The sequence below is a fragment of the Cricetulus griseus genome, chromosome 6 (genome assembly GCF_003668045.3).
Source record: "Cricetulus griseus strain 17A/GY chromosome 6, alternate assembly CriGri-PICRH-1.0, whole genome shotgun sequence".
NCBI classification, from domain to species: Eukaryota; Metazoa; Chordata; class Mammalia; order Rodentia; family Cricetidae; genus Cricetulus; species Cricetulus griseus.
The window spans coordinates 56,432,650-56,444,843 of NC_048599.1; the positions used below are offsets into that span (position 1 = coordinate 56,432,650).

Genomic DNA, 12,194 nt, shown 5'->3' on the forward strand with positions numbered 1-12,194 from the left:
ACCAGAAGCACTTAAAATGTCTTTTAGAGACAGTAATTGTTATCATTTCATTTTTAATAGCAAATACAACAGCACTTCACTGGAATGCAATTTCAAAATGCACTTCAACTAAAAATAGAAGATTTCTCTCATTATAGATTTTGATTCACCAATCAGCTCCATCTTCCAACCAGGTAGCATCCATCCAATTACGCTGCAGTCGGTCAGTCCAGCTCTAAGCTGACCTATCTCAATGACCTTCCTCAATAATTGCTCAGAACTTTTTCTAAACAAACACCTGTTAAAAATACCTCTATTTAATTTTTATATTAAGATAAGTAAAAATAGTAAGAAGGTGGTATCTGGATTGGTGAGTTTAAATACCCCCTCCCTTTTTTAAATGAATCAAACTTACCCTTCACATTTAATGATTCAGATATAAAGACTAAAGTCTGTAAGTACACAAAGACAACAGTTCTCAAAGCTTACTATTCAAGACTTCATATATATATATATATTGAGTTGGGTTGAGACAGGATTTCTGTGTAGCCCTGGCTGTCCTCAGACTCAGAGATCCACCTGTCTCTGCCTCCGGAGTGCTGGGATTAACTGCGTGCGCCACCCAGCTATTTATTCTTATCTCTCTGTCCAGCTTCTTTCCTAACATTACTGATCTTATGCTGCAATATTCAGACAATCACACAAATATAAGCCATTAATAATCACTGAAACTACTTACAAAAGATTACCCACTCCTCTTCGTATATTCACTTGGTGACTACATTTTATAAATGTTTTATACTTCATTGAAAGGTGACTACTGATTTTATATATCATAAATAAATAAATATTCATTAAGCTGAGTTAAGTAGATTGTGACTTTGTAACAAGGCTGTGGTGACTACACATCCAATGCAGGCTTAGTGTTCAATTCTGAATATTCCTGTGTGACAAAAATACCAGTTCTGGGGATGTTTTATAATAAACAGGGAAAGCATGCAACAGAAGAAAATACAGAAAAGTGACATTTTCCTGGTGACTTCCAGGTTAGACTGAACCTATAACTGCATTATGCTCACTACTGCTATTTCCATGTTTAAATGTAACACACAACTAATAATTTGATATGCTTTCAAAAACAAAGGAAGCACTAACGGCAGAAGAGTACATTGCTAGTGTTTCCTTACCCTGAGAATGCAAAGGGTAAGAGCTGCCTGTCAAGGTCCCTATCTGCACAACAGAGTCAGGTTTATGAGAAAGGTGTCACACAAAGACTAGAAGACATAGATAATATATTAGTTAATGGTGAAAAAAAAGTAGTGGTCAGGTCTTCGACAGGGCTACATGGAGCTGTACCATGTGATACAAATGTGCACAGCCATAAATAAAAATAGTAGAGATGAGGTACAAGTCCAACAGAGTTAAGTCACTGAGATTTTAGACATGAACAAGAATATATTTCAATCAGCAAAACATAAGTTTTGTTCTAAAGGAAATAATAAAATTATGTATAATAGAGTCTTTTGTTTTTTATTAGATCTATTTACTGGGGGCAAGGTGTGTTTGTCATGTGTAGGTGTCATCAGTCAGAGGACAACTTTTGAAAATCCATTTTCTTCTCTCACCATGTGGGACCCAGGGATCAAACTCAGATTGTCAGGCTTCATAGCAATTCTCTAAAGTCTCCAAAACCTAGTCCACATATAACACTTAGCTCTGTTTTCCTTCTCCAATTTCAGTCTCACACAGAATTCTACTCTAAACTACCCATCCTTCATTTTCTAACAACTATTCTCTTCAAACACACAACTTCGTTTTGTTTTGTTGAGACAGTCCAGATTAGTCTGGAACTTACTATGTAGTCCCTCCCAATACTGACATTACAGGTCTGTGCAATCATGTCCACCCAAACTTAACTCCTGTGTAAATTCTCAAAGACCAAAAGATTGATTTCACTCTACTTAACACAAGTTTTTCCAACCCTATTGAAATGCTATTTATGTTAAATTTGTTTTCAATAAACCAAATATATTTTGAAAAATATGTAAATTTAAAATAATGCCTAATGATAGTAATAAGTGACTACTATCTGCAAGACTAACAACCACTCAAAAGTGGGGAATTGCAAATAAGAACATTCTGCCAAATTTTTAAAAATTAAAAACATTATAATCTGTTGGATGGTGGTGCTGCACACCTTTAATCCCTGACTCAGGAGGCAGAGGCAGGTGGATCTTTCTGAGTTTGAGGCCAGCCTGGTCTATAGAGTGAGTTCAAAGTCAGTCAAGGCTATACAAAGAAAGTCTGTCAAAGGAAGAGACAAGGGATAGGGCAACAAACAAAAAAGCCAAAAACAAGCTGGACAGGAGGCAGAGTGAAGCATGCCTTTAATCCCAGGGGATGTCTGTGAGAGTCTGGCCTGGTCTACATAGTGAGTTCCAGGACAGCCAGAGCCATATAGTGAGACCCTGTCTAAGAAAAAGAAAAACAAAACAAAACAAAACAAACAAACAAACAAACAAAAAAACGAAAACTATAATCTATTAAGAACTGATTTTACTAAAATTTAAATTTATATAGAATATAAGAAACCAGTACACTACAGTATCAGTACATTAACGATACTTGACAATGAATAATAGCATATTTTCTGAATCCTCTTTGGTAGCATATCAAATGCTACCAAAACACTCTCACTGTGTGTTCATGGTACTAACAAAACAGGCACCACACGTATTAAATGTCAATTATATAGAAAAATTACTTATAAATTGATTATAAACAATGAATGGTTAAGTATGGTTAAATTCAAATTTAACTTATTTCTATTAGTTTACTAAAACCACACCTGTTATTTTAACAATAAGACCAAGAAACAAAGCAAATCCTACCTACAGAAATTTCAACTTGTCAGAAAATAAAGAGAAAATTACTAGTTAACCTTTTTAGGAGAAACATTTTTTACATGCTTTTCAAGCCCAGATTAACATTAAAAACTTTTTTTTTTTTTAATTGCTGGACAATGGTGGCACACACCTTTAATCCCAGCACTCGGGAGGCAGAAGCAGGCAAACAGTTCTGAGTTTGAGGCCAGCCCGGTCTACAGAGTGAGTTTCAGTCAGGGTTACTCAGAGAAACCCTGTCTCGGAAAAAAAAGTCTTAGGACATCCTTTGAACATATGGGTATACTATGATTATAATTTAAAAAAATTAGTAAGTTTATGGAGTAGAAGTATAGTTCAAGGTTTACATGTGTGTTTGGCTTAGAAAGAGTCCTGGGTTCCTTGGCTAGCAGCAAAAGAAACAGAGTCTGTAGAACTCATTAGAGGTATATGCTTTTGGCCCAACTACTCCAGAGGGTGAAGAGGATTTCACTGAGTTTAACACCAGTCTGAGTCACAAAATGGAATTAAATTAAAAAATAAAATATAAATATATATATCAGAGAAAGTACACTAGGTTTTCCTTTAAACAAAAGATAATTTGTGAGCACTACTTATTTACTAAGCAGAGACAAGTACAGTGGTGCATGTCATGCAATACATGTGATCCTTGCACTTGGGTAGCTGAAAGCAGAAAACAAAATATGCTGGAGTTTTTAAAGAATTAAATGCTAAATTACTAGAGTGGGGGGAGATCTTCCAATTTATAGACATACATGGTATACAAAGTGGCTCTGTCAATTTCCAACCTTTTGGCACCCTTCATTTCCGAGTCTATAAAACAGATCCCAATGTTATAAAGGTTAAATGATAAAAGTAAAGAATTTGGTATTGTGGCCACTGCATTTAAAGTGACAAAAACTGCTATTTATTACGTACCTCTTTATTTAAAAGCATCCAGTTACTAGTATTATGGGGAAGAACTGAGCAACTAGACAATTCTTTTTTGGGGGGTGGGGGGTTTCGAGACAGGGTTTCTCTGTGTAACTTTGGAGCCTATCCTGACACTCACTCTGGAGACCAGGCTGGCCTCTAACTCACAGAGATCCGCCTGCCTCTGCCTCACAAGTACTGGGATTTAAGGCGTGCACCACCAATGTCTGGCCGCAACTAGACAATTCTAAAGAGAAAGCTTTTCAGCTACCACCTAGTCTCTTAAAAGAAAAATATTATTGTCTTAGCATTAGTACCAAAACACAAACAGAGGCCAAACCTCCAAGCATAAAAAGGCTGCTCAAATACAAGCCATGGAGGCCTCAACTTAATAACCTATAGGTTAATTTATTCATTAGTAAGAGGTAGAAATATAATCAATCTGGGGACTAAAACACCATTACAAGAATTTTCCTTAACTATCTATAGTTAAGATTCAAATCTGAAAAGGGGTTTAGAGTCCAAATAGGATAAAATGAAGTTGAATGTATTCATGTATGCTATTTATTAAGTTGTCAATGAAGCATGTTTATGATGGGGAAAGAATGGCCATTTATTTGTATACAAATTTAAGTATATAAGTACATACATAAAACTTTTAATAACATGTATTAAAAGAAACAATTACTTTAAAAGCAAAAAAACCCAAAGTAGCCATTTAAGTAACAAAATGTTGCCTTTAAAAACCACTATAGCATACACCAAAATCATGGCTCACAGCTTTGATCCCAGCATTCAGGAGGCAGAGGCTGGCAGATGTCTGCTATTAAGGTGACCATGGTCTACAAAGTGAGTTCCAGGCCAATCAGGGCCTCATAGTGAGACCCTGTCTCCAGTAGTAATAGTAGTAACAACAACAACAACAACAACAACAACAAATCATTCTAACAAGCAATCAGGATGTTGAAGGATTGTGAGTTCTAGGCCAGCCTGGGCTACATAATGAGATCTTAAAAATAAAGCTAAATAAAATCACTCTCAAAACTCATTCTAAAGATAATGAACCCTCCAATTTAGTGCTCGTAATCAACTCTCCTCTCTTCTATATTTAAAATATTCTCAGTCGTTCAATAAGAACTTTCTAGTGTAGAGTCCATCTGCCCCTACCCACTATTACATAGCCCAAGCAAGTCTCAAACTCTGTGCTTCAGCCTTCTGAGCTCTGGTGACAGTTAGGCATCACCTGTCTGGCTGTATAATCTGCTTTTTTAAATGAATTATTCCTAATTTGAGATACTTTAAGAATTCTCCATGATATATTTTTAAATTTCTGATAAGGAGAAAACTAAGTTTAATTTATTTCATTTTTAATCTAAAAATAATTATAATGAAAACAGTTTCCATGATTACTTACTAAGAAGGATGGGAGAGTTACTTTAAAATTATTCTAAAGTGTTGTTTTTAACACTTTCTACAGGAAAGTTACTATTCAAATACTATTCTCTCCTAGCTAAATGAGACAGTAGTACTAAATATTCATAACCCCAAATACTATATACAAGAAATAGTTATGTACAAACATACATATTTATATACAACAAAAGTAAGTTTATAAAACTCAGCAACAAAATGAGTCTTTAATTATAAAGTCAGAATTTGCAAAAGAGAAAATGTAATCAGGTATTTACAACAGAATCCTTCACTTATATATTTTCTTCTTCATGAAGCAAAAATAAAGCTGGTTTTTCTAGGAAGAGCTAGAAGCCATGACACTTCTAATTCTCTTTCTGTAGTATGTTAAATACCCTGACTGAATGATTTTTCCAATAAAACAAAGTAGGAAGAGGCTGAGCTTTACTAATCAGGCTCTCCACTGGCCTCTTCCCCACAACTATCTCCATAAAAGCAACCTCTACCAATAAAAGAAAGCATCCTTTAAAGTAGCTCCCTGCAGCAGCCTAGCTCCTTGAGTGCTTACCATAGTCTGATTTCTGGACAGCTGACCCAAAGAGTGTTGATTTTACTGATCCTCAGAAAGCCACTGACTGGCTAAAGTCTTAATGGTGAGTACAGTCAAAAAATCAGATGCCCCTGCCTTACTGTACAGAATGAGGAGATGGACAACACAGTTGCGTTTGGTGCACTGTGGTGAGACATATGAGGTATCTTCTTTGTCTTCAATCAGCCACATTTGGGCTGAGTAGCTCTATTACTTCTTCAAAAAACTGAGCTCCAGTTCTTGATGGAGACAGAGGAAGGTCATTGAGGAGGTGTTTCAGCTCAAGAGCTAAGTGAAAAATGTCTTTTGATTCAGTTCTGCTTGTGGATAGCAGTCATCTTCTGGATGGAAGAGGGAGTGAGATGACCTAGAGTCTTGAATTGGTGGATCTGCAGGAACAGAAACTAAATACAGTGGAGACCTCTTAACTGAGTAACACCATGAGATGGATTTCCTGATAATGTGTCAATATTTAACTAACTACAAGTTTAAACGTGCATTGGGAGTGATCATGCACCTTTTTTTCCAAATGAAATGCATCTGTACCATTTTATGAATAAATCCTTTCTTAACCATTATGCAACAATTTTTAGGAAATGTGTACTAAAAGTACAGCAATTCAAATAATCTGTACCATTTTTGAACCTAATACCCTCACTTACAAGTGCGTTCTTTCATATTTTCCATATTCACAAACAAACCTGTCTACTTCATCTAGCATCAGGAGTAACATGTCAACTTTTTTGAAATGAATGCATGTAAACACTAAATTTAGACTTGAATGATTTATCTGCCTGAAAATTCTAAGGCTGGTCTTATCTGAATTTATTCCTATTTACCAAAATGAGAAGAGTATATGTCATGAAGTATGGCAATCTAAATATAAGTATAGTAGCTACCTGAAACTTAAAAAAGGTCTATTACCAGATCACTATGAATCTAAATTTTTCGATTTAAAAGTAAAAATTCTGATGAAAATTTGGTTACTTACTTCTACTCAGAATTTAAGTGTATAAATTTATAGTATATGCTTCCAAAATTACTAGGTCAAAATTAAGACCTATTAGCCAAATACAACCTACCACTTATTTTTTAAAATATTAAGTTTTACTGGAAGACAACCGTATGTTGGTCTATTTTTTGAGACAAGGTCTCACTATGTAGCCCACTCTGGCCAGGAACTTGTAATATATATACCCCAGGATGGTCTCAATCATCTTCCTCCTGTCATAGCCTCCCCGTACCGGGATTATAAGTGCTGGATTATGGATGTACGCCACCACTTCTGCCCAACTATTTTTCATGGATGGTTCATTTCATGTTGGAACAGCAGAAAAAGTGGTTGCAGCAAGAGCTATAAAATCTAAAACTCCTGATTTAGATAATTTTTTTGTTTTTGTTTCTTGAGACAGGGTTTCTTTGTGTAGTCCTGGATGTCCTGGAACTAGCTCTGTAGACCAGGCTGGCCTAGAACACACAGAGATCCACCTGCTTCTGCCTCCCAAGTGCTGGGATTAAAGGAGTGCGCCACCACCTCCTGGCTTTGAAAATTTTTAATGTATAAAACTGTTCTGAAGTGAAAAAAATAAAAAGTAGAATTGAAATTAGATATAGATGAACCATTACAAACTGAACACAAACCAAAAATAAATCCCAAGAGGGTATTTATCTCGCCTTTATTCAGAGCAAGAAGCTGATTTTTAAACACACGCTGGCACCCATGCATGCATGTTCGGGGCACGCGCGCACACATATACGCACGCGCAAATACACGCACACGCACGAGGGGGGATACTATGGAACAGATAGATATATTTAAGAACACATAGGTAAGTGTCATGGATGTGCTATGTAAATTTTACCTCAAAAATTATTTTAAAATAAGAGTATATACAGTATTTTATGGGTTTCCACCTTTAAGTGGGCCATGTTACATTACAGTGGTTAGATATGTAAGTTACATCTTACCTAATAATGTGGTTTCTCCAAAATCTCTTAGCTCATCCCAGACCCTTGTGTATATTCTTCTTTGCCAGTAGATGGAGACAACACCACTGAAAGTTTAAAAGACATCATTCCCTGTTTAAAGGGAGCTTGCTGGTCTGAAAAAAACTGGGGAGCCCTAAGCCAAAGACTTCTCTCCATTTTTAAAAAGCTATGTTAAAACCAGAAATTCAAGGGAATGTACCCAGTACTAACTACAGATATCATAAAAAATTTAGTAGAGGGAAATTAAATATGTCCTTCATAAGGTAAATAAATCATAATACTAAAAATGCAATCATTTCTATAGTTCTAAACTCAAACTTCCTACTCATTGCTATTTAGATGACTGGGTCACTTTTTATTCAGTTTCAGAAAGTAAACTCAATATATGTGAAAAATTTTTTTAGAATTCTCTAAAGGGATATAATATATTGTATAGCTTTACTAAGCATCAGTTAATATATAATAAGCCTTTTATTCAAACAAAGACAATTATCCAGATCCACAGGAAATAAAAACTTTTAAAAGAGAAAGCAGAAACGGTGGAAACAGTAAGAAAAATTTCAATATATATCCATACTGAAAAGAGCCAAATGAATCTACTTCCCACATTTATTTAACTACTCAAAAAAAAAAACAAAAAACAAAAAACAAAAACAAAACAACAACAAAAAAACCTATACACAAAAAAAACCCAGAAGCCATTTATAAGAGATAAATTTCAAATCAGGAGACTTAAGAATTCTCAAGTAAGTTTTACTTTTGAAATCCAAAAGCCTAAAACCAGTTTTCAAAGCCATTCAAAATAAATACTAAAAAATCAAACCACAAAGAACAACAAACAAGGCTACTGAAACAGAACACTAAATTGCTGCTACATTACTTATGTTGGCCTTTAAGACTCCCCCACCCTAAGTGAACTAAACACGAGAGATGAATCTGGCAGGGAACATTCATTAAGCCAAGTAATAACTCAAAGTAGGAAAAATTTTAAATCAATTTTTTAAATGTATGTTTTCCTCTTCCCCTAATAATGTATCAAGACTAATACCAGATTATTTTAAAAGTATATGAATATACCTATCTAGATTAGACCAAAAATCACTAGTAAAACAAATCCTCATGACTACATAAAATGTTTGGCAAAGTAGCCCAAAACTTCTACTTAATTCTGAAATCTCATGATTTCTTCAAGACAACAAGTGAAATCTACCAAAAGCCATAAGCACTCTGTACCTGCCCACCAAGAGCGCACACAAACCAGGGACCTAGTCATTACTCACATGGCAAGTGCTACAACAAACCCCTGAAGTGGCTTGGCTTCCTCTTGACAAGAAACTTTTTGACCTTTTCCAATCTTTCAGCAGCTAGTGTATATAAAGGTAACGCTAATACAAATGCAAACACACAAAAGGACTTTGCAGTTTTAAAGTATATTCATTTATTAAGTCAATCCTATGATGGGAAATTTTAACAAAAAATTCGGCCCACACAGATAATCCACAGTGAAATGTTAACAATATTTATACTTTGTACTTTGTACTGTAACTTGTTCATCAACAAAGATAAAAGAAATGCTTGTACCTAAATTCTTTATATATAAAGCATTAACTACAGGAGTCTTTGAATTCTGTGGTTAATATAAATTAGGTACACTGAACTGTGATTTTACAGATAACATCACTGTAGCAAATAAAAATGACCAACAAGGAATGAACTTTCTTTATATTAATTGGAAAATAAAGACAAAACCCCCAGGTATTAACTGGGTAAGTTCTTCCTGGGGATCTGTGCAGTGTTCCTTGCCTCCACCTGCTGGCAAAGAGTATGAAACTAGCAAAGATCACAAGTCAGCAAAGTTAGTATTCTTTGGTTACAAATGTTGTTTATGTAGCTCTCTAGCATGATGCTACTTTGTGTAACACACGAGTAAAATATTGGTAAACTATTAATAAATCTACAGAAAGACATACTGAACATCACAAAATTTTCTTCTTGGCTCAGAATTTTACCTAATAGTTTAAAAAATAGGTTTAAAATGTCTTAATTACCTGATAAATGACATCCTGGAAAAGGACTGGAAAAGTAAGTGCTGCATCTTCTAGCTCATTCAGACTACAATGCACTAGTGTTTCGTCCTTAAAACAAACAAGAGTAAAACAAAACATTAAAAGAAACTTCAAAGGACCATTTCATGTGGTCACAATCACCCCTCACATGTGGAATTGATGTATATGATGAAGCATATTAGCACAGGAGTTTTCCTCAGGTGTAATTTTTAGAGCATAAACAGCATCAGAATCCTCAAGAACTATAGCTCTATTTCTGATGATTCACACATTCAGTGGCTGTGATAAACTTCCCAGGCACCTCTGTAGCATACTCAAGTTTGAAAACCACTGCTCTGAACTCTGCAGTTCAACTTTTTGTTAAAGAACATTTGTTATTCCTTTTGGGTTTTTTTGTTTTGTTTTGTTTTTGCTTTTTTTTGTTTGTTTTTCGAGACAGGATTTCTCTGTGGCTTTGGAGGCTGTCCTGGAACTAGCTTTTGTAGATCAGGCTGGTCTCGAACTCACAGAGATCTGCCTGCCTCTGCCTCCGGATTAAAGGCGTGCACCACCAACATTATCATTTAGTTTTTTTAGAAATAGTCTGATTATATAGTTTGGGCTATCTTCAAATTCCCGATGAAGTTCTCTTATATTGAATCAATTGCTGAGATTATAGAACCCAGTGCCACCATGCTGTTATACTAACTACATTTCTTTGAAATTAGCTCATGCAAGTTTAGAATATAATTATTTGTGGTTTTTTATATAACTCATCTTTAAAAAAGAATCTTAATTTAGCATTATAACTGAGTATATTTCATCCACCTCAACTAAACTGCCAATGAAAACTTATCTTAGAATATCAATCCTGATTTCTTACTGAAAATAAGAAAAATAAGAGCTGCTTGAGAAAAATCCAAATCAATGCATTTCTCAAACCCTGAAAGTTACAAAGGACCAGGAGTACAGCTAAGTTGGAAGATCGTTTCCTCAAAAGAACAAACAAAACAAAATAGATGAACTAAAATTAAACATGAATATTCATATCTTATAATAGCTGCTGGTTTTGTTGTTTTTGCATTTCTGGTCTCTGTAAGATATATATTTGAGGCACAGGGGTAGTGATAGGGGTCAAACCCAGGAACTTGCACATGCTAAGAAATCTCCTTATTACCACTGGACCATATTCCCCACCTTAATTTTTTTCTCACTACATGGTCAGCCTTAAACTCATAATCTGAGCAGGGCATTGGTGGCACACTATTTTAATCCCAGCACTCAGGAGGCAGAGGCAGGCGTGTGAGTTCGAGGTCAGCCTGGTCTACAAGAGCTAGTTTCAGGACAGCCTCCAAAGCCATAGAGAAACCCTGTCTCGGGGGAGAGGGGTTGGACTCATAATTTGCTTGAATTAGCTTTCCAATTGCTGGGATAAGTGCCAACACACTTGGCTCTCTGATATAAGAAGCAAGGTGTGATAGCTTGTAATCTCTGGAAGGCTGAGGAAGGCATACTGCAATGAATTCAAGATCTGAGGCCAACCTTGTCTATAAAACAAATGTTAGGTACGCTAACCTATGCTACACAGCAAGCTGTTGTTTCAAAATATCATACTCATAGAGACCGAGAATGAAAGTTAGGTACGGTAGGATACTCAGTACTTGTAAGGCTAAAGGAAGAATAGGGTTCAAGGCCAGCATAAGTTAGTTACCTTGTAACAACGACAAAATGTACATAAACGTGTGTGTGTGTGTGTGTGTGTGTGTGTGTGTGTGTGTGTGTGTGTGTGTGTGTGTGTGTGTGTGTGTGTGTGTCACATACTTGTAGGGATGTATATTTTTATACAGAGAGCAAATCAAGCTATGCATAAAGTATTTTCTAAGCTGTCATAATTATATTAATCCTTCAACTACTTCAATAAATTATTCATGCTCAGCCACTTATCTTTCCCTCTATATTTAGCCTTCCAACTCAAACTATGGCCAAACTTTCATTATTACTATACCAACTCCTAAATCCCAAATGTAGCAAATCTCTTTAATTTCTTCCTCCATCTTACATATCGACTCTTAAACTCATTATAATCAGTTTTAATTTTTTTCTTTGTATTTATCTTCTAAAATACTTTAGGATTCTATTATTTCTTTTACATCTCTGACTCATAAAGGCTACGATTATGAAAAATAAATATTATGTACTAATTAAAAAAATTTACCAGGCAGTAGTGGCACATGCCTTAATCCCAGCACTTGGGAGGCAGAGGCAGGTGGATCTCTGAATTGCAGGCCAGCCTAATTTACAGAGTGAGTTTCAGGAGAGCCAGGGATACAAAGAGAAACCCTGTCTCAAAAAAACCAAACCCAAAAC

General features: G+C 35.4%; 1 protein-coding gene across 3 annotated transcripts in view; it reads right to left on the bottom strand.

Annotated features, from left to right (window-relative positions):
* Ctdspl2 (CTD small phosphatase like 2) overlaps nucleotides 1-12,194 on the bottom strand; it is a 49,661-nt gene that overhangs the window by 11,721 nt on the left and 25,746 nt on the right. For all 3 annotated transcript variants that reach the window (XR_003486561.2, XM_027422004.2, XM_027422003.2), the window contains exon 8: nucleotides 9,831-9,917. Coding sequence is in view for 2 of the 3 variants with exons in the window: in XM_027422004.2 (XP_027277805.1) it covers nucleotides 9,831-9,917 (87 nt within the window). In the remaining variant the exon portion in view is untranslated. The remainder of the gene's footprint in view (nucleotides 1-9,830; nucleotides 9,918-12,194) is intronic.